The sequence below is a fragment of the Lissotriton vulgaris genome, chromosome 6, assembly GCF_964263255.1.
Source record: "Lissotriton vulgaris chromosome 6, aLisVul1.2, whole genome shotgun sequence".
In the NCBI taxonomy this organism is placed as follows: Eukaryota; Metazoa; Chordata; class Amphibia; order Caudata; family Salamandridae; genus Lissotriton; species Lissotriton vulgaris.
The window spans coordinates 1,271,735,858-1,271,760,175 of NC_141694.1; the positions used below are offsets into that span (position 1 = coordinate 1,271,735,858).

A 24,318-nucleotide genomic window follows, 5' to 3' on the forward strand; every position below is an offset into this window, starting at 1 on the left:
CAACTTTAGTTCACAAACTGCTTTGCACGATGCGAGAAATTAAATAAAACACTGACAACATTCCTTCTTTTTTTTTTCACAACGTGCATGCGCGGATTTCTATATTTTTAAAGGCACATACAAACCAGTAACGTGACGCAAATAATTGGCATACTATTACATTAGAACGCATTAATTGCTAGTACGCAAAGCTTTGGCTAAGATTCAATTTGCACAGTTTGAATGAGAAAATCACTGCTTTTTTGGCCTGCACTCATAATATTTTGCTAATGCTATTTTTGTTTTGTAGGATAAAAAAGTACACGTTTGTTTCAACTGACCCATCGACTACACAATTTGAAATTCGTTATATAAACACGGTATGTTAATACTTTATTTATTTTACTTAATACATTTCGTTTTTTAATAATTGCTGTTTGTACTAAGCATTCTTTGCTGTATACTTATACACAAAATTTCGCTCATAAAGCACATCTTATGCTTTTGTACAAGAGCGCCACTGGTAAAGTTGGAATCAACAGAGAAGTAAAACTTATAACAAACACTTTTTGGAAAGGTCCCTGTAGGGAATGCTTTGACTCATTTACCACACGCAATATACATAGATCTCTTTATTTCCTGCCTTCCCTTTCAATTTCTTTCTTGCCTTTCCTTATGTCTCTCTTCTGCATTTACTCTGCATCTCCTTCACAATTTTACATTCAATGTCCTTTCTTTCACTCTCGCATTATTCTTCTCTCCTTTTCTCCGACTTTCTCTTTCTTTTGCTCTCCTTCTCTCTCCTGCATTCTCACTCTTCTGCCCTCACCCTATATATTCATCCCCACCTTCTTTACAGGTCCCGGCAGCAAATGCTTACATACTAAGCTAGCACATGCAACATACATACATTTCACTCTCTTGACTTACAATTCAATTTTGCATTTTTGCCTTTATCTCTTTTGCATTTACTCTGCATCTCCTTTCCCATTTTGCCATCAGTCTTTCTCTTTAATTTACTCCTGCTCTATTCTTCCCTCACTATTACACCTACTTTCTTTCTTCTAAACTTTTCCCTCTTTTTTTCATGCCCTCTCTTATACCTTCTCTCTCCTGTTTTAATCTTCTTCCCTTCTATCATGCACACTTTCTTTTACTCCATCTCTATTCAGCTCTCACTTTTACCCATCCTTTTCTTCTCTCTCGTGCTCTCTATTTTTTGCGTCCTCCCCCTTCTGCTTGCTATCTCCCGACTTATCTATTATGCTTATCTCTTTTACCTTCTCTTTTCCTATTCCTTCTATCTTTATTTCTCTCACTCTCTTGATATCTTAACCTTTTGCCCCTCTCTTCTTCCAGACACTTTCCACCACTCCTTCTTTCTCTCCTCCTTATATCTCGCTCTTTTGTATTCCTTCTTTATTTCTCGCAATTTTGCACACTCTACCTATCTTACTTTCACACTCTTGTGGTTTTCTTCTTTATATACCCTTTTTGACATTCTTTTGTCCAAAAAAGTTCCTCACGTTCTCTCTTGCACTCTCTCTTCCTTTTTTCAATTACCAGCTGCTCTCTCCTTCCTTCTTGCTCCCTCTCTATTATGCTTCACTCTTTATCTATCATACTTCAATTTCCTGCACTCTTACTTCTTTATTTTTGTCTTTATTTTTGTCGTCTTTTCACTTCTTTGCATTCTCTCCATATCAAGCTTCTTTTTAACTTGCACGGTTCATCATCCTTCTCCTTTTTTATTTTCACTCCTTTTCTTTTTGCCTATCTTCCCCTCTTTCTATCCATCTCTCTCTTCTTCCTGACCTCTATCTCTTTCCACCTTGTTATTTTATAGTCTTTACTACTATACTAGTTACTCTATAATACATACTGCTTCTAATTCTCTATTTACAACTTCTAATATACTTCACACAAATGTCCTCACTCTTCTCAAACTTTTGCTAACGGTATATTTTGCTTTTACAGGACAAAAAATTTGCCATTTGGTGCAACTGCCCCATCGAGGACACATCTTTCAAATTCGTTCATTCAACACGGTACGTTAATACTTAAAACTTATTTTACTTTAGACATTTTTGGGTAGTACTTCCTGTCTGTACTGGGCATTCTTTGCTAGATAGTTATACACAAAAGTTTGCCTCATAAACAACATTTAATTTACTTTGGAGATGAAAGCAGCACTGGTGAGGTCGTAATCAGGAGAGAGGTCAAAGGTAAAGGAAAACTTATAACTAAGACTTTGTTCTTTCTGTCTGTACTGGGCATTCTTTGCTGGATATACACAAAAGTTTGCCTCATAAACAACATTTGATTTAGTTTGGAGATGAGCAAATGATTAGATACTGAGACAGCACATGCAACATATATACATCTTTCTCTTGCCTTCCCTTTCAATTTTGCATTCTTGCCTTTCCTCTCTCTTGCATTTACTCTGCATCTCATTCATGATTTTGCCAGCAGTCTTTCTATTTTATTTACTCCTGCTCTATTCTTTCCTCACTTTCTCCTACTTTCCTTCTTTTTTTTCCTCTCCCTCTTTTGCATCCTTTCTCTTCTACACTCTCTCCTGTATTCCCCTCTTCTCTTTCTTTCTATCATGCACTTTCTTTTACTCACTCTATTCTGCTCTCACTTTTACTCCTCCTTACCTTCTCTCTGATGCTCTTTCTAGCTTGCGTCTCAGCTTGCTCTCTCTACTTATGCTTGCTCTCTCCCTACTTATCTATTATGCTTATCTCTCCTTCCCTCTCTTTTCCTATTCCTTCTATCTTTATCTCTCTCCCTCTTGCTATCTTATCTTTTGACCCTCTTCTTCTTGCATACCCTTTCCATCTCTCTCCTTTCTTTCTCTACTTCCTAAATGTAGCTGTCTCTTGAATTTATTCTTTATCTCTCTATTTCCTGCATCCTTTCTCCTTTCTGCTTCCTCTCTCCCTTTTCTATCATGCTTATCTCTCCTGCCATCTCTTCTCCTATTCCTATCTTTATCTCTCTTTGCATGCTCTTACCTTTTGCCCCTACACTCTCTCCTGTATTCCCCTCTTCTCTTTCTTTCTATCATGCACTTTCTTTTACTCACTCTATTCTGCTCTCACTTTTACTCCTCCTTACCTTCTCTCTGATGCTCTTTCTAGCTTGCGTCTCAGCTTGCTCTCTCTACTTATGCTTGCTCTCTCCCTACTTATCTATTATGCTTATCTCTCCTTCCCTCTCTTTTCGTATTCCTTCTATCTTTATCTCTCTCCCTCTTGCTCTCTTACCTTTTGCCCCTCTTCTTCTTGCATACCTTTTCCATCTCTCTCCTTTCTTTCTCTACTTCCTAAATGTAGCTGTCTCTTGAATTCATTCTTTATCTCTCTATTTCCGGCGTTCTTTCTCCTTTCTGCTTCCTCTCTCCCTTTTCTATCATGCTTATCTCTCCTGCCATCTCTTTTCCTATTCCTATCTTTATCTCTCTCTCGCATGCTCTTACCCTTTGCCCCTCTCTTCTTCTTGCATACTCTTTCCATCTCTCTCCTTTCTTTCTCTCCTCCTTATGTTGCTATCTTGTATTCCTTCTTTATTTCTCTTTATTTTGCCCACTCCATCTTACATTCACAATCTTGTGCTTTTTTTCATCTATACTCACCTTCTTTCTTCCATCACAATCTGTTCCCTCCTGCTCTCTTTATTGCTCTCCTATATATATCTCTCCTTTCTGCTCTCTCCTTCTCCCTACTACCCCCTATTTCAACTGCTCTCTCTTTCCTTCTAGCTCCCACTCGATTATGCTTCTCTTTTTATCTCCCTCCTTTCTGCTCTTTTCTCTTTGTCATCAATATCCCTCTTGCACCCTCTTCCAACTGCTCCATTCTTACTTATTTCTTGCTCATGCCCTCCTTCCCACCCTCTCTTTACCTCATGCATTTTCTCTCTCCTTTGCTCTCCCTTTTGCCCTCTCTTTTACTTTCACTTTCTATCTCCTTCCCTATGTTGTTCTCCATTTCCATCTTGCACTCCTTCTCTTTCTTGTCCTCTGACTCCATTCTGCACTCTCTTCTCTCTCCTTTTTGCTCTTTTTTCTCTCTCCTGCACCCTATTCCATCTCCTCTCTCTCCTTCCTTCTTCCTCCCTCTCTATCATGATTCTTTTTGTATCTCCCTTTTGCTATTTTCCCTTTGCCATCACTCTCCCTCTTGCCCCCTCTTCCAACTGCTCCCTTCTTAATTCTTTCTTGCTCATGCACCTCCCTTTAACTCCTGCTTTCTCTTTTCCTTGCTCTTCCTTTTGCACTCTGTGACTTTCACTTCTATCTCCTTCCCTATCTTGTTCTGGCTTTCCATCTTGCACTCCTTCTATTTTTTGCCCTATGCCTCCATTCTGCAGTCTTTTCCCCTTTCTACGTTCTCTCTCATGATCTCCATTATCTTGCGTCCTCTTTACTTCCTTATCGATCATACTTCTATCTCCTGCACCCTCTTCCTCTTTCTCTATCTTCTTTTTACCTCCTCTCTGCGTACTCCGTTCTTTTTTTGCACTCTCTTCTTTTTTTAAATTACTTCTTTATTCTTTCTTCTCTAAATATCTCTCCTTTCTGCTCTCTTCCTTCTTCTTCCTGCCCCCTATTCCATCTGCTCTCTCCTTTCTTCTTGCTCCTTTTCTATCTATCATGCTTCTCTGTCCTGCACTCTCCTTCTTTTCTAATACTCTCCGTGTTCCTCTTCCTCCCTATCTTTCATTCTTCTCTCTATCTCTTTTATGCTTTCTTTTCTCTCTACCATACCTCTCTCCTGCACCCTCTTCCATCTGCTCTCTCTCCCTCCCTGCTCATGCCCTACTTCTTACTCTTCCTTTACCTTCTGCCTTTCTTCTTACTCCTGCGTATTATCTCCTTCCTGCCTTCACTCTCCATCTCTGTCCTTAAAAGATACCATCTCTTACCTGCAAGAAATCCCTTGTACCATGGAGACGGAGACAGACAGCGAGCCAAGGATCCCGCCCGGAAATTGTTCCCCCCACCGGGCCGTCGCAAAATACCTGCAGAGAACAAAAAAAAAACGTGATTAAACATTTCGGATGGGGCATTCAAAAAATACAGTCATTTATATTACAAAAGACATCATCGCTTACCTGCAATTTGTTCCGCCACAGACAAAGAAACCAGATACGTCATCAAAGGCAGGTCCCGGCAATGCCGGGCTAGAATCGGGGGCGTTCCCGGCGTCGTTTTGTCGGCAAAAGCCAAAGAATCTTGAACGCCCCTGAGTCTGCTTTAAATTGACGGACAGGCCCCTCGTCCAATGGCTAGGCTCAATTTATGGAGCCAAACAATGAATGACGAGGGCCGACCCAAACTCACACTACAGTTCTCATTAGGTTTTGGCTTGCGCAAAAAAGCTGCTCCCTTTGCGCCCTGCGTCCTTTCTCCTTTCTGCTTGCTCTCTCCATCCTTTTCTATCATGCTTATCTCTCCTGCCCTCTCTTCCTATTCCTTCGATCTTTATCTCTCTCCCTGTTGCTCTTACCTTTTGCCCCTCTCTTCTTCTTGCATACCCTTTCCATCTCTCTCCTTTCTTTCTCTGCTCCTTATGTTGCTATCTTGTATTCCTTCTTTATTTCTCTTTATTTTGGCCACTCCATCTTATATTCACACTCTTGTGCTTTTCTTCATCTACCCTCTCACCTTCTTTCTTCCATCCTTCTCTTTACATCATGCTTTTTCTCTCTCTCCCTTGCTCTCCCTTTTGCCCTCTCTCTTACTTTAACTTTCTATCTCCTTCCCCATATTGTGCTACATTTCCATCTTGCACTCCTTCTCTTTCTTGCCCTCTGACTCCATTCTGCACTCTCTTCTCTTTTCTCTCTCCTTTTTGCTCCCTTTCTTCTTACTCTTGACCCCTATTCCATCTGCTCTCTCTCCTTCCTTCTTCCTCACTCTCTATCATCATTCTTTTTTTATCTCCCTTCTGCTATTTTCCCTTTGCCATCACTCTCCCTCATGGACACCCTCCCTTTAACTCCTGCTTTCTCTCTTTCTTGCTCTTCCTTTTGCTCTCTATATCCTTCCCTATGTTGTTCTGCCTTTCCATCTTGCACTCCTTATATTTTTGGACCTCTGCCTCCATTCTGCAGTCTTTTGCCCATTTTACGTTCTCTCTCATGATCTCCATTTATCTTGCATCCTCTCTACTTTCTTATCTATCATACTTCTATCTCCGGCACTCTCTTCCTCTTTCTTACTTATCTTTCTCTAACTTCTTTTCACCTCCTCTCTGCATACTCCGTTCTTTCTTAGCACTCTCTCTTCCTTTTTTAATTACTTCTTTATTCATTCTTCTCTATATATCTCTCCGTTATGCTCTCTTCCTTCTTCCTGCCCCCTATTACATCTGCTCTTTTCTTTTTTCTAGCTCCTTTTCTATCTATCATGCTTCTCTGTCCTGCACTCTCCTTTTTCTTTTTTTTCTCTTTCTAATACTCTCCATGTTCCTCTTCCTCCCTATCTATCATTCTTATCTCTATCTCCTTTATGCTTTCTTTTCTCTCTACCATCCCTCTCTCCTGCACCCTCTTCCCTCCCTTTTTCTCTCTCTCATGTCCTCTCTCCTTCCTGTCTTCACACTCTATCTACGTCTCCATCTTGTCTTCACTTTCTATCTTGCACTTTTTTTACTTGCTATCTTCTCACTCCATTCTGCACTTACTTCTCTTCTTGCTTTCTAGCCCTCTTGATCTCTTATGTGTCTCCTCTCTTCATCAACACTTTCTAGCTACTTTGTGTGCTTTACACACATTTTTCCACTTCACTAAGTTAGTGTGAGCATCCCTATAAGGCTATATAGATGATGTTAACTATAGTGTTTATTTAGGAACACTATGCAACAACTATAGAACACACTGGACAAACGCAATGACTTATATTTACAACTAATTGTGTGAAAGTTTTATGTTTGTCTGTTATTTCTTTTACAGGTGCACAAACACTTTTGGAATGAGCAATTGCTCTTCCCCTTTTTTTTTATGCACTAAATCATTTTTTTGATATTTTCACTTTCACGCCCCCAGGTCAGGGTGGGCGATTAGAGAGTCCATACCGCCGGGGTATAATTCTGTCATTATAAATGCCTAAGGAAATGTAAACAAATGTAAAACATGAAACATGTTGACTGACTAATTAGTATTTTAAATTAACAAATCCATTACCTTGGGCATTAAATTCAGACACATAACTCTTTCATTTGTGTACTAAGCATCAAGAATTATAGATTTTTACTTACACATTAGGCAGTTTTAATTATAAAACTCACAACATGCCTTTTTCACAAAACCTGCTCCGCAGTCTTCTGGCGTCGTAGCACACCAAAGAGGCATTCGGCCTCTTTGGTGGGGCCCAATGATGAAGCATGACACTGACTAGGTCGGTGTGTGAGGGCTTTCTTTTCCACCTAAAGTGAGTGTGCAATTCCCCAGTTGCATCACTCAGTCTCTGTGGCAAATTCAGATGTATTTAACGTCTCTTCTATTGTTTATTTAGATTTAACAAGGGATTAAGTGTTCCTTAATCTCACTACCTCTCCTATTCCTTTGTACTTGCTTAAAATTACAAACAATGCATCTAATACACTCTTTACAACTTCTCATAAAAATCACTTCATGTAATTTACATTTCTATTTTTTTGTAGCTTACATTCTACACCTCTATATCCTCTCTTCCTTATCAGACTTCTCTCTTTTCATTATCTTTCTCTTCATCTTTCCACTACTCTCAATATTGCCTAACCACCCCTCTTTATTAACATCTCTTCTTCCTGCCCTCCATCTCTCTCTATCTTGCTCACTTTATCCTCCTTACTACTATACATTACTAGTTACTCTATACTACATACACTTCTAATACTCGATTTACAACTACTAATATGCTTCACTCAGTCCACACACATACTACACATACAACTTCTACACATAGTCTTGAGTATCGAGCCGCTTTTATTATATTAATAAGTCAACTCAATATTAATGCTTGTTTCATTCTTCCTTAGATTGCCAATTGATTGAATAACATCAGACGTAATTCTTTGACACAACATCAGTGAAAACATCATCACGGTAAAAGTATCTATTTTGCTTCTTTATTGACTTGTAAGTATAGAAATAGCAAGGGAAAAAGCAAAACACATATCAACACAAACCCATATATATATATATATATATATATATATATATATATATATATATATATATATAGTATATACTTAGAATTCGAAAAGATCATATAGAAGATTTCCATAGGTAACATTAATCTTAAGAAAAAAAAATAGTTAACAAAAAAGTAAAAGTAATTGCTTTTTCTTTTGATAGCAGCTCCAACTATAAAACAAGTCCAAAACAACAATAGAGTGGATTTAGAGAAAAAAAACTAGACAAAATCAGATATATAATTAGTTATTAAAAAAATTATATATATATTTATATACTTAACATTGAAAATTATTTCTTTTATAAAGACAATTGCTAATTGTTTGGAAATATATACAATTAGAAGTATGTTTTTTAAATAAGCTATCAACCTGTAACTTGGAATATATTTAACAGTAAAATAACTATATATATATACATATATATATATCCAAATATATATATATATATATGCTAATAGTATAACTTATAGCTAGTACATCACTAAAATTGTAAACAAAATACATCTAAATCTGCTACCTAAAATACAATGCAAAAAAATAGTGTTCAATTAATTGCCTTGCATTATAGTTAAGTACAAAATAAAATATAAATTAGCAATAGATATATATATATATATATATATATATATATATATATATATATATATATATATATATATATATATATATATATAGATAGAGATTAAATAAGAGAACGAAAATAGACTCGCGGATAACAAAAAAATCTAGCAATACTGTAGCGATATCAAATTATTTCATAAATAAGATTAGCTAACATGCAAATACTAGCAGCAGATTATCATCAAGGTCATGACAAATTTACATGCAATTCGAGAGGTTATCAATGCTTGCCAAATAGTACTTTTGCAATTATACACAACTATTACAAAGATGCACATACATGGACTAAAGAAGACTTGCATTACATTATGAAATTAGGTGATGCTTTATATATAGATATGCATTTACTTAATAGCGAACAACTTAGGCATCCAGATGAGTTACCTAATTTTATTGAACACAATACTACTATCTATTCTCTTAAACTTAAAGAACCTTATTATGGAGACATATTACAACAATGTGACCCTTCGTTTCCAAATCTCAACAAAATATTAAAACCTGCACTTGATTCCAACTCCGGTGTTATACTTTGCATGGAAATTTATGTTATTTCCATTTTTAAGAAAAATGATTCATACTTTGTATTTGACTCACATAGTCGTGATAAGACTGGAATGCCTCATCCAAATGGAACATGTATTACTATACAGTTCACATTTGAAAAACTTCTAGAGTACATCACTAATCTGGCACACTATCTTAAGAAACCAAACCTGAATTGTGTGCCGTATGAATTAACTCCAATACAAATAAGTACGATTACAAAAGAATCACTTCAAAAAGCAATGGTGCGTCATGAAAAAAATAAGAATGCAGTAGCACCGAAAATTTTTTATGTGTATTCTACTAAAGGTAGTGAAAATTTTTTCACACAAGCATTTGAAATGCGTATAGAAAATGCCAAAAAAATCATTCAGAGATGTCAATCTAAAAAAAAAACTTTTTGGAATAAGGAACAGCCATTAGCATTTTTAGATAATACTCCTAGTACTAGTACGTATTCCTGTGCAATTCTCACTACAACAGGGCCTAATAATCAATCTAAAGAGAACAGCAAGCAGATCAGCACAACACAATATACTAATACACCAGAAGAGACTACTCCTACTGACACATATGCAAGTATACTTAAGAAAACACTTAAGAGCAACACAGAAAGACAACATATTAATAGCACACACATAAATCTACAACAAACAATACCAGCAAGTAAGTTAAATACCAACACATATTCTACTAATGTAATTAATAACACACACATAAATGTACAACAAACAATAAACACAAGTAATGTACATACAAACACATATTCAAGTGATTACTATAATACATATAAACTTATTACTGGAAGTAATGACAGTTTACTTCATGATAATATACACAATAGCACATTGCAGAACAAGGAAAGTAGCACAAATAATACCAATATAGATTCACATATTTTAACACAAACACCACAAGAAATTCCCTTTTTACATAACACACATCCACAGGACAAAAATACACATAGTGATAAAACTAGTCACTATACACATTGTCTTCAAAATAGTATATTTGCAATTCTAAAGAACTACTGTAAACCAGCATATATTTGGGATAGTGTAGACTTGCACTGTATTATGAATCTTGGAGATGCTTTGTACACTGAAATGCACTCTGTCGGTGAACAAGATTGTATGCAACCTCTAAAGTTACCAAATTACATAGTTAGCAATGACATAATCTATTCTACAAAGCTCAAAAAATGCTTTAGCGAAGAACTAACAAAATCAGCACAAACTTTACATAGTAAATTTATATCTGCACTAACTTCTACAATTAATTCACAAACTGGTATATTGATCTCTATAGGTAGATATATAATTTCAGTCTTCAAAACTCTACATACATACTCTCTATTTGATTCACATAGCCAAAATGAAAATGCAATACAACATCCTAATGGAACATGTATTGCTATCAACCTTGACTCTATTAATCTTATTATAGAATACATCCTAAAATTAGGCAATAGAGAACAAATTACTAATTCTGAGAGTATTACTTTAGATTTAACTACAGTGAACATAACAACAATTAGCAAAAAAGGTTTACACCAAACACAACGGAATCATAGACAAGGAAATGTAAAGTCGAGAAAAAGCATATATGTTCATACGACACATATATCTATAAATGCATTAGGGGAAATTCCTTCGAATAACTTACAAGTAGAAAATACAATACTAAACACACAAAACAGCAATAGTCAGGACAATAGACTGCATGTAACAGAAGACAGTTATTTAGCTTCACACATAGCTCTTAACAATACTGAGATAATAAACACATTAACAGCTAATGTTGAATCACTAATTCAACCAACAAATATAGAAATTCTAGAAGTAAACAGTACTAGAAAAAGAAAACAGACACAAAACAAAGAGAATGAACTTAATCATAGACATATAACAGGTCAAACAACAAATGAGATAATTAGGATATTTCAGGAAGAAATAAGATATGGACCCGAGTACACATGCACTATTTGCAATCAACTCTGGCATAAGCAAAGTCTTCAAAATACACACAGTATTAGTAAGAGAGCTAAATTCATAGAATGTAATATTAGCAAATACAGAACAAATGAGATATGCAGAACATGTTACACATATATATCAAAAGACAAAATACCTCCATGTTCAGTATATAATGGGATGACATTTCCTGATATCCCACCAGTCTTACAGTTGCATAACTTAGAAGAAAGATTAGTATCGCCAAGAATACCTTTTTTACAAATTAGAACATTACCACGTGGATTCCAAAAATCTCTATCAGGTGCAGTAGTAAATGTCCCTGCAGACGTTATGACAACAGTAACTGTTTTACCAAGGCAAATTAATGATAACATGACAATTCCAATAAAATTAAAAAGGAAATTAAGTTATAAATCTTATACCCATTATGGAAATGTTAGACCAAACAAAGTTAAACGTGCAGCTTTATATTTAGCCACTACAAGCACTTTGTTTCAAGAATATGGAATCACTATTAATGAAGATTGGGATTATACAACACAAGATATACATTCTTGTGATGAGACTTCAGATACAAGTAATACGTCAGATTCCTCAGACAACATTCCAGCAGGAAATTTAGATACTATGTTAGATAATGAAACTATTACTACAGAAACAAATAATATTTTAAGTTTAGCACCTGCAGAATATAACACACCAAGAGGCCTGTATGAAGACAAAGATTCTGAATATTTGGCATTCCCAACTATATTTGGCGGGAAACGAAGGCCAACTAATGAAGAAAGGCATGTCCCAATACATTACAGCACAATCTGTCAATCAGAAGTAAGAAGTAATGATCTAAGAGTAGCAAAGTGTGTTACTAATCTTTTCTTTAAATTAAAAACATTACACATTAAACAATTACAGAGCAAAATATTTATATCTCTTAGGAAATACTTTAATAATGGAAACATTATAACTGCCAAAGACATAAAGAATAAATTAGATACAATTTTGCAGTATAATGAAGGATACAAAATACTTAAAACTATCCGTAGTTCACCACCATATTGGGAGCAATGCAAAAAAGACCTCTTTGCTATGATTAGACAATTAGGATTACCAACATTTTTTTTAACGTTATCTGCTGCAGAAACGAAATGGTATCACTTAATTAACATATTATTACGTACAGAAAAGAGACCAGAATGCACAAAAGAAGAATTTAACAATATGTCATGGGAAACAAAATGCAAATTAATACAGCAGAATCCCATTACATGTGCAAGACATTTTGACTTTCAAGTTCGGAAATTATTTAATTCTGTTTTATTGCATGAAAGTAATCCAATTGGCAAAATTATTGATTACTTTTATAGAGTGGAATTCCAACAACGGGGATCACCACATATACATGCTATAATATGGATAGAAAATGCTCCACTATATGAAACTTCTGATAGAGATGAAGTCACTACTTTCATAAATAAGTATGTTACATGTGCAAAAACAGAAGAACCAGATATAGAGTCTTTACTACCTCTACAAAGACACGGCCATACCAAGAACTGCCGTATCAAACATAAAAGAACATGCAAATATCATTATCCCAGATATCCAATGCCTGAAACTTTTATACTAGAACCAATAGAGCTAGACAAAACAAATAACGAGCTCTTACAGCAAATTGAACTAATACATCTAACTATAAATAGCCAAGAATTTTCAAATTATACTTTTGAACAGTTTTTGCATTCAATGAACATAGATCTAAAACAATATACTTTATGTATACAATCTATTATACAAAAAAATACTATTTTCTTGAAAAGAACACCAGCTGAATGCTTTATAAATAACTACAATCCAACTATTTTGAAAGCATGGCAAGCAAACATAGATATACAATACATCTTAGATGCATATGCATGTGCTGTGTATATTGTTTCATACATTAGTAAATCACAGCGAGGAATGAGCAAACTAATTGCCCAAGCTGCTAAAGAAGTACATGCTAATCCAAGTATTAAGGAACAACTTAAGCATATAGGGAACAAATTCTTAAACTGTACAGAAATAAGTGCACAAGAAGCAGCATATCTAATACTACAAATTCCTTTACGGAAAAGTTCAAGATCTTTTGTATTTATCAATACAAGTCCTAATGAAAAGCGTACATACTTATTAAAAGACATCGAAACTATCAATTCTTTACCAGATGAGTCTTGTAAAATACAATATGATAATATTATAGTCAGGTATAGTAAACGCCCTGTAAAATTAGAAACATGTACATTAGCTGACTATGCATCTATGTATAATGAAAAGAAAAAATGTAAAGGAAAAGAAGAAACAGGCCATGACAATTTCCTTATTGAAAATAACTTTCATAGCTCAGATGACGAAGAACTTGAGATAAATTTAGTAGACGAAACAAACTGCATAAAAAGAAAAAAAGCAAGAGTAATTCGCTATTGCAGATTTAACATCAAAAATGACTCAGAAAATTACTATAGAGAATTGCTCATGCTTTTTTACCCATGGCGAAATGAACATAATATAATTAATAACAAGGGAACTTATTATGAACGCTATCTAGAACTTAAAAATGCAGTTGATTCAAACCATAATAAATATAATAAACATAATAAACAACTAACAACTAATAGCAATGAAACTAGTATATTAGATACATTGCTACCACCAATAGATACAGAAGAAGATAACACCATATGCCATGAAGTGCAAAATAATGAAAACCCATTGTATGACCTATCATTTGATTTAGGGATTAGAAGTACAAGTAGAGAAGAATCAATAAGCAATAACATAATGCCAAAAGAACAATATGATAGTATAATGCAAAATCTAACAGAAGAACAACTTAACTTTATATATCATCATTTGCATTGGGTTAAAACTAAAGAAACACCATGCTACACATTTTGTACAGGTGGTGCAGGAGTAGGCAAAAGTTTCCTTATAACAGCACTTTACCAAACATTAGTACGTTATTACAATACAAAAGCAGGAGAAAACCCAGATAACATATATGTATTGCTTACAGCTCCAACTGGCAAAGCAGCACATAACATTCAAGGACAAACACTACATAGTACTTTTAAAATACCTATTTCACAAACACTAACTCATAGACAGCTAACTCATGAGAATAGAAGCACACTACAAGGTCAGCTAATGCATCTTAAATTGCTAATAATTGATGAAATATCAATGGTAGGGGCTAATGTATTCAACTTTATACATAATAGATTGCAAGAGATAAAAATGTCTGATCTCCCTTTTGGCGGTATATCTATTTTAGCAATTGGAGACTTTTACCAATTGAAGCCAGTTTTTGACCCATACATATTTGACAACCCAAAACATTCATATAGGCCAGTGAGTACTAATTTATGGCAGACACATTTCAAGTTATTTGAGTTGACTAAAATAATGAGACAACAAAATGACTTGCCATTTGCTCAACTACTAAACAGATTAAGAGAAGGGAAACAAACAAATGAGGATATTATACAGATAAAAACACGAGAAATAGAGCCACCTGAAAACATTAGCAAAACGATCCCTTACATTATGGGAACTAACAATGAAGTCAATAGCGTAAATAATGCAGTTTTATTAGAACATATAACCCATTACCCAGTTTACACAGCTACAGCAATAGATACAGTTGCAGCAGACTTAAGTGAAGCAGTAAAAAAAAAAATACTAAAACAGTTGCCCACAGATTCTACTAAAACAATGAGCCTGCCATCAATATTACATATTGCATTGCAATTAAGATATGATTTAACTAACAATATAAATGTCAATGATGGTTTAACAAATGGTGCAACAGGTATAGTAGAATTTGTGGAAACTATCAATAACAGCCCAAATGTAATTTGGATTAATTTTGATAAAGAAACAGTAGGCAAATTAACAAGACAAGAAAACAAACACATATATCACAGTAATATTTTGCCTCATTGGACACCCATTCATGCTATTACACGGCATTTCCAATATACACAGAAATTTATAACTATTATACGCAAACAATTCCCATTGAGACAATCATCTGCAAGAACTATACATAGAACACAAGGAGAAACAATTGAGCCCATTTACATTCACTTTAACAACAGTAAAGTACATCATCTACATTATGTAGCTTTAAGCAGAGCTAAATCTTTAGACAACATATACATTAGAAACTTTCAGCAAGACAAAATAGCTGTACATCCAAAAGTGCATGAAGAAATGACACGTTTAAGAACACACATGCTATTACAAATATCAGTACCACAATTGCATAGCTATAGACAACAGTGTAATATAATTGTCCATAACATACGGTCCTTGCAAAGAAATTACACTGCTATGAAATCAGACAAAAATATCATGAACAGTGATATTATATGCCTTACTGAAATCAACACAACTAGAAAAGCAGATAAGAATACGTTCTTAATAGAACAATATCACCTACTATTATTTGATAAATTTCACAACCAGCACACTAAGCATGGTATTGCCATTTACTACAAAAAAAACATGCTTTTATCGCCAATATATCAAACACAACACGAAATTGACTTTTTAATTTTCACTCTGCATCTTAATGATTCTGAATACTTATTTATTATACTGTACAAACCACCACATGTACTTTTGCAGACATTATTACAAGCTTTAAGTAGCATAATTTACTTGTATCCAAATTCAAAATATGTCATCATGGGAGACTTCAATATAGATTTAACACAAATGTCACCAAACAGAACTTTGCTATTAGAATATATGCTGCAGCAATTTCAATGCCAGCAAAAAATAGAACAATACACAACAGACTACAATTCTACACTAGATCACATCTATACTAATGACAACATCATGCACTACGGTACATTAGAATCATATTACAGTGATCACAAAGCATTATGGGTGGCAGTTTAAAATGCAACAACTTCATTAACATGCTATTTTATTACAGGTAATAGCAAAAGGGGAAAAATGTATGCTCAGAATGTGTACTAACATTTTCTCTCATTTCAGATGATTTCCATAGAAGACCTCAAAAAAATGAAACATGAAGACAACAAACCTTACCAAAAAACAATCCGAGCCAACGTAATAAAATGTTCGACAAAAACAAACTATACAAATGCTAAACAAGAGCACAAAGTAATGTATCATCTAGCTCTAGCTGATGAAAGTAGTTGCATTAAAGCAACGTGCTACAATGAGCCATTTTACCAGCAAACGAAAGAAGGGAATGGAATTATGATTCGCAATTTCTTAGCCAAAAACAATGTGATTATCATCACAAAACAAACGAAACTATCACGCATGATGCCCTTATCTATACCTCAAGAAATAATACAGGAGGCACAATATATACTACAACCCCCTGCTCCACCAATATCACCGATAAAAACAGTAAAAGCAGCTTCACTACGCTCATTAATGAGCATTTCTGGGACTATTGCTGAGGTAAGCTTATAAAAAAAAATTCACCCTTTTACACACACACTATATACCAAAAAGTCTTGCACACAATACTTACACCTTTGACAAACTCTCACTCTTTGACAAACTCTCGCTCTTTGACAGACTCTCTCTCTCTTTGACAGACTCTCTCTCTCTTTGACAGACACTCTCTCTTTGACAGACTCTCTCTTTCACTCCCTCTCTCTCTCTTTACAGACTCTCTCTCTTTAACAGACTCTCTCTCTCTTTGACAGACTCTCTCTCTCTTTGACTCTCTCTTTGACTCTCTCTTTGACTCTCTCTTTGACTCTCTCTTTGACTCTCTCTTTGACTCTCTCTTTGACTCCCTCTCTCTCTCTTTCAAAGAGTCTCTCTCTCTTTGACAGACTCTCTCTCTTTGAGCAGACTCTCTCTCATTGACTCTCTTTGACTCCCTCTCTTTGACAGACTCTCTCTTTGACAGACTTTCTCTCTTTAACAGACTATCTCCCTCTTTGACACCATCTCTTTCTTTAACAGACTCTCTCTTTCTTTGACAGACTCTCTCTTTCTTTGACAGACTCTCTTTGACTATCTCTCTTTGACTCACTCTCTCTTTGACAGACTCTCTCTTTGACAGACTCTCTCTCTTTGACAGACTCTCTCTCTTTGACAGACTCTCTCTTTGACAGACCCTCTCTCTTTGACAGACCCTCTCTCTTTGACAGACTCTCTCTCTTTGACAGACTCCTCTCTTTGACAGACTCCTCTCTTTGATGACTCTCTCTCTCTCTGACAGACTCTCTCTCTTTGACAGACTCCTCTCTCTCTTTGACAGACTCCTCTCTCTCTTTGACAGACTCTCTCTCTTTGACAGACTCCTCTCTCTTTGACAGACTCGCTCTCTCTTTGACAGACTCGCTCTCTCTTTGACAGACTCGCTCTCTCTTTGACAGACTCGCTCTCTCTTTGACAGACTCTCTCTCTTTAACAGACTCTCTCTCTCTTTGACAGACTCTCTCTCTCTTTGACAGACTCTCTCTCTCTTTGACAGACTATCCCTCTTTGACAGACTCTCCCTCTTTGACAGACTCTCTCTCTCTCTTTGACAGACTCTCTCTCTCTTTGACAGACTCTCTATTTGACAGACTCTCTCTTTCACAGACTCTCTTTCTCTTTGACAGACTCTCTATCTCTTTGACAGACTCTCTATCTCTTTGACAGACTCTCTCTCTCTTTGATAGACTATCTCTTTGACAGACTCTCTTTAATTTCTATTACAAATTTTATCTTACAGGAAGAAGAAATAAAAACAATTGTTATTGCCGGACAAGATACAAAACTTAAATCAATAACTGTGAAAGACACAACGGACTCAGTAAAAATAACTCTTTGGAGAGATGCCACAGACTTTCCCATTGAAATTGGATCCTACATTAAGATGACGCACTTGACAGTGCATGAATTTAACAACAATAAAATGTTAAACACAACAAGGAATACACAATTTCAAGTAAGTACAAATTATGAAAATATTAATAACTTGCTCTACTACTCAATCTATACTATCTACTTCTTCAAACACCATCAAACTCTATATTCACTAATTAAAATTCACTCAAACTATCGCTTCTAATACTCTCTATCTAAATGCATTAAGCTACACTATGTATTATACTAATCACTACTATAAAGCTAACTTATACTCTCCACTTTATGAAAACGTATTTTTACTAAAGTATCTATAACATTACAAAACAGTCTATAATCCTCTATTATACCTTTTCACTATACGTACTCACAAACTATCCTTTCTTAAACTATCTTCACTACTTATTAACATTATTTAAGACTGCATATATCAAGAAATTTGTCCGTAGGTCAACACAAGAAAAGAAATAAAATAACTTCATAAATATGAAATTAACTAAATTCTTTTTCCTTCACAGAAAATAGAACCGCCAGAAGAAGAAATAAATATGACTATATATAGCCTCGAAAATGCGAATCAGGAACACAGTACACTAAATGTACATATTGATAATGCAGAAAATTTACAATCAGTCGAAATAGATAACAATATTCTACTGGACTACTTCCAAATACCACCGGACATTGACGACATTCAGGAAGCACTAATGCCAATCTTGCCCAAAAATGTCAATGTAATATTACAAAATGGATACATACGGAAAATACATGAGTTGTGAAAAACAACACAATACTTGACTGTAAATCAATGTACAAAATGGGAGATATTCAAATTATGTTTCAGTAAAAAGACTAAAAATACAGTATTTTAATTAAAGTTTCATTTGGTTGCAAACAATAACACTAAATATATATTTACTTTAAAAAATTTTTAAAAAGGTTTTTATCTTGTATTCTCTTTGACTAACTGTCTCTCTTTGACAGACTGTCTCTCTTTGACAGACTCTCTCTCTTTGACAGACTCTCTCTTTAACAGACTCTCTCTCTTTGACAGACTCTCCCTCTTTGACAGACTCTCCCTCTTTGACAGACTCTCCCTCTTTGACAGACTCTCCCCCTTTGACAGACTCTCCCCCTTTGACAGACTCTCCCTCTTTGACAGACTCTCCCTCTTTGACAGACTCTCCCTCTTTGACAGACTCTCCCTCTTTGACAGACTCTCCCTCTTTAACAGACTCTCTCTCTCTCTTTGACAGACTCTCTCTCTCTTTGACAGACTCTCTCTCTCTTTGACAGACTCTCTCTCTCTTTGACAGACTCTCTCTCTTTGACACTCTCTCTTTGACAGACTCTCTTTGACAGACTCTCTCTCTCTTTGACAGACTCTCTCTCTCTTTGACAGACTCTCTCTCTCTTTGACAGACTCTCTCTTTGACAGACTCTCTCTCTCAGACTCTCTCTCTCTTTGACAGACTCTCTCTCTCTTTGACAGACTCTCTATTTGACAGACTCTCTCTTTGACAGACTCTCTCTCTCTTTGACAGACTCTCTCTCTCTTTGACAAACTCTCTCTTTGACAGACTCTCTCTCTTTGACAGACTCTCTCTCTGTTTGATAGACTATCTCTTTGACAGACTCTCTTTAATTAAAAATGGGAGATATTCAAATTATGTTTCAGTTAAAAGGCTAAAAATACAGTATTTTAATTAAAGTTTAATTTGCTTGCAAACAATAATACTAAATATATATTTACTTAAATAAAACTTTTTAAAGCTTTTTATCTTGTATTTGCATTATTATTACAGAGTACATAAGATATGTTAATGGACAATTTTACTTGAAAAAGACTACAACAAATGTAATTATTCTATAGCAAATTGAGCTACATGCAAAAATGTTAATGTGTAAATTTTTTTTTACATAGCTTTTCACACATGCATCATACATCCATGCAACTTTAACTATCCATCCTTTCATTCTTCCACCCATCCTTCATACATCCTTCATACATCCATCCTTTTATCTATACATCAATTCACCGACACTTTCGTCCATCCAACCATCATTCATCACACAACCTTTTCACACATCCATCAATTAACTCACACTTTCATCCATCCACCCATCATTCATCACACCACCTTTTCACACATCCATACATCATTCATCCATGCAACATTTTATACATCCATCCACCTACATTTTCTTTTATACGTCCTTCCGTCCAACATTTCATCCATTCACACTTTCAACAATCCAACCTGCATCCATCCACACTTTCATCCTTCCATACATCCATCCATCCTTTACACATACACACACGTTTTCACACATCCATCAGTCATCCATGCAACATTTAACATCAATCTATGGATTCTTCAGAACTTATGGTTTTTTCAAACTAGTAAAGTCACTGTGCAATATTGTACTTATGCATCGTTCGGTGTGACATCCTCAAGTGCCTTATTGATGTTTTCCAACAATACATGCAATTGCATTCTAAAACCTTCACATCATTGTATATGTTCCTTAAAGAAGTTTGCAGGACCACAGCGAACTGTTCTTAATGTCATTGTGCTGTTTCTTTGTACTATTTATTGTGATCTCTTAATTCACCCTGGATGTTCACCTGGTAAACGTGTGAGCCTGGCAATGGCTGCCTTGAGGATTCATATGTTGGGTGCATTCTGCTGTGCGCTTTTGCATTCCATCAGTTGTTGATGACGGTTGGAGTCCATTCTAAACTTTGTAGGAAATATTTCTACTGTGGTGGTGCTGTCCGTCAGCTAAGATGAAAGTGAATTTTTATGCCCCTACATGCTGCTCAGCCCCAAAATATGTTAATTGTAAAGAATCATTTCAATGCTCATGCAAGTACTGATGCCTTTTTAGGAGATTTGAGAGCTAAGGTCTCAGATTGAGACTCATGCAGGTTGCTACTAGTTGCAATCCAAGAAGAAATTTCCTAATGTTAATAGAGACTATAGTCCAGACCTAGGTTGTTTTGTTTGATATCAGGGTCTGTTAAATGTTCTGGTTCTCAGAGCAACTTAACATTTAGTTCATGTTGTCTGGAATTTGAGGCTGATGTGCCAACAGGTGCTTATGCAACTGTTTGAGTCTCTGACCATCCATGACTCCTTTATGGTAGATACAAGAATGCTGCCAGCGGCATACAAACTCCTCAGAACTTTCCCAGTTATTACTATTTACATGGTGTGTACCTCTTGGGAATTTTATATGGCCTCCAAGGTGAAGAACATTGGAATTGTGATGAACTTCAACTTTGCCATAAACAGGAAGCTTTTCATAAGACTTGCCCTGTTATTTATCTCCGAGAGAAAGTCCTCTTTCCTTGCTCGCTATTCCCTTATACACAATATTTGCAACTCCCCGCACCCCAGTATATTTTGGACAACAAAGGGATGAAAAGATATGCACACTACAAATCCAAGGACTCTGGCAGAGCACGTTGCAGCTTTGGGGGCAAAACAGTTTTAGTACAACAGTTGTTCTGTAACATGCCTACCACAGGATTGCAGAAAACAGCAAGAACACATACATTTTAGCAACATTTTTAAAACGTTCCAGTTTAATGAAGCCTTTGACGTTCTATCTTAGGCCCCTTATCTCTCTCTTTATGGTACTTATTGGGTGCAATAAAGTCCAGCTTATGAATCATGCACCCCAAGATGAAAAATATCATAGCAACATTTTGATGTGCCATGTGTGCATCTTATTGTATTATTTTAACTTGTTTCTTGGTGCCTGTCTTTACCTAATGAATAGAGCATCAGGACGGAACAGGGCCTGCTCAAATCATTTTCTCAAACAAAAGTAAGGCTCACCTGCACCCTAAGCCAATGAAGACTTTTACACTGAAGGGCATCCTGAGGTTCTTTACTCCTCCCTTTAGTACATAGGCGATGATGCTGTTTTTACAGTCATTAACGAGTGACTGGGTGATGGTAACTTTAATTGCGACATGGAATATTTTATTTTTAGTATTTTAATTTTAGTTCCCTGCCCCCTCGCTGTGCTTGCTTCCCTGCCCCACTACTTCAAGAGAAAGCCCCAGGCTGCTGAAAGGCCGGTGTTTGATGGAAAAAAAACAAATAGGGCTTAGAAAAACAAAAACGCCTCTCTGCGTGGCTTCCCGCCGGTGAGGGGCGAGGGCGCGTTTCGCCAGGGACCCCCATTGTCATGTGCCCTTGTTGCCTGCTTGTGCCCCTGTTGCCTGCTTGTGCCTCCGTGTGCCCCTGTTGCCTGCTTGTGCCTCCGTGTGCCCCTGTTGCCTGCTTGTGCCTCAGTGTGCCCCTGTTGCCTGCTTGTGCGTCCGTGTGCCCCTGTTGCCTGCTTGTGCCTCAGTGTGCCCCTGTTGCCTGCTTCTGCCATGTGGGTGTGTGTGGAGGGCTCTGTGTGGCTGTGTGTGTGGGGAGGTTTGTGTGGCTGTGTGTGTGGGGAGCTTTGTGGCTGTGTGTGTGGGGAGCTTTGTGTGGCTGCGTGTGGGGGGAGCTTTGTGCGGCTGTGTGTGTGGGGAGCTTTGTGCGGCTGTGTGTGTGGGGAGCTTTGTGTGGCTGTGTGTGTGGGGGGGGCTCTGTGTGTGTCATTTGCGAGAGATAAAGCTAGTGGCATTGTAAATGACAATGCCATTTATTTATGTTAAAAAATACATAAATAAAAATAATGTCAAGAGCAATGCCAATAGCTCTAACTTTAACAAAGGCGAAACCATTGCATTGTAAATGCTTGTTGGTACTGTCTCGTGTAATACAAACATTTTTCTGTCACACTTTGCTCGTGTTTAATTTAAAAGTGCTTGTGGCACTTGATGGGCACTTGTAAACATACATTTATTTATCCTCAAGAGTTCTCATCTTTTGAAATAGCTTTCCATGCAGAATGGATGCACAAGCCTTTGCACAGTCAGTAGGAACTATTGGACTAGAAACAAAAGAAATCTGGGGTGTTTTCGCTCCTTCCTGGCACCATAATTTCTGAGGGACTGTCGCTCATTCACAACTGGAAACACTTCCAATTCAGATTAAATAGCTTTCTCAGCATTTTTGTCGCAGCCTTCGCGTTTATGGGTCCTCCAAATTCTCCATGGACCGCATCCACCACAAAGCACATGACATGTTTAAGTGTAGCCTAGTTTCTGACGGAGAAGACTAAGGTGTTTAATGCATGTCTCTGCCACATTTTAATTAGCCATAAGGACTCCTTTCTTCTAAATTGCTCTTCTGGTTTTCGGTACTGAACCCTGCACAAGGTTATCTTAGCCTGTGGCAAAGACATTTTAACTCGTCAACATTGGCTTTTTCACTTTGGAAGAGAGACCATTTTTGTGGCATTGCAGCAACCTTAGTCCAGCCTGCCTCTCACACCTCATTTACGGTGATATGAGGGGAGGGGCAGGAGCAAATCACAAGCCCTGCAGCCAGGGCCCCAACTAGAGCCACATTTAGTCGGGGTGAGGGGCTGGGAAAACATTTCGGGCGGGGGGGGGGGGCGACTCTCCCAGTAATACTTAGATTGGAGATACAGAGGCTCTAGAAGTGGTGACAAAACAACAAAGCCTCATTAGCAAGTTAGAGGTCTTTAAAAGACCTGTGAAGTACTCGGTTACGGCTGTGCCCGGGAAGCTGACTCAGCCCCAGCAACCACACACGAGGGGGGCTGTCTGCAGCTGAGGGACTTGGCAAGTCACCTCGGCTGGAGCACGGCAGCACGCACAATTTACTCGTATTTAACTGCATCTACATATAAATACAGACAAAGGAAAAATAGTTTTCCGTCTGTATTTATGTGTAAATATCAGTTTAAACAGCAAACCGGGAGCCCTAATTGTATACTAAGCCCTTAGCGCATGTAGTCGCAAACGGGCACATCTCACGCGACTTCTCGCTTGGCCGCGGCACAAGACAGGGCTGCCCTTTATCCCTGTTACTCTTCGCGTTGATCTTAGAGCCTCTAGCGATTTGGATCAGGTGGGAACCTTCCATCAAAGGGGTCCACTGGTCTGATGTGTGGGAGGATCGTATATCTCTCTATGCGGACGATATCCTTCTATATCTCACCTCCCCTAAAAAATCTATCCTGGAAATCTTAAATGT

The 24,318-nt window shown here is 36.7% G+C and overlaps 1 protein-coding gene across 1 annotated transcript; it reads left to right on the forward strand.

The window, feature by feature from the left end:
* Positions 1-324: 324 nt before the first annotated feature.
* Positions 325-19,046, forward strand: LOC147708759 (uncharacterized). Its single transcript, XM_086927395.1, has 6 exons — positions 325-359; positions 1,957-2,027; positions 8,010-8,076; positions 16,358-16,795; positions 18,069-18,284; positions 18,721-19,046. Exons 4-6 carry the CDS (start codon positions 16,358-16,360, stop codon positions 18,979-18,981), a joined length of 915 nt encoding a protein of 304 aa, XP_086783521.1. The 5' UTR covers positions 325-359; positions 1,957-2,027; positions 8,010-8,076; the 3' UTR covers positions 18,982-19,046.
* The last annotated feature ends 5,272 nt before the right edge of the window (positions 19,047-24,318 follow it).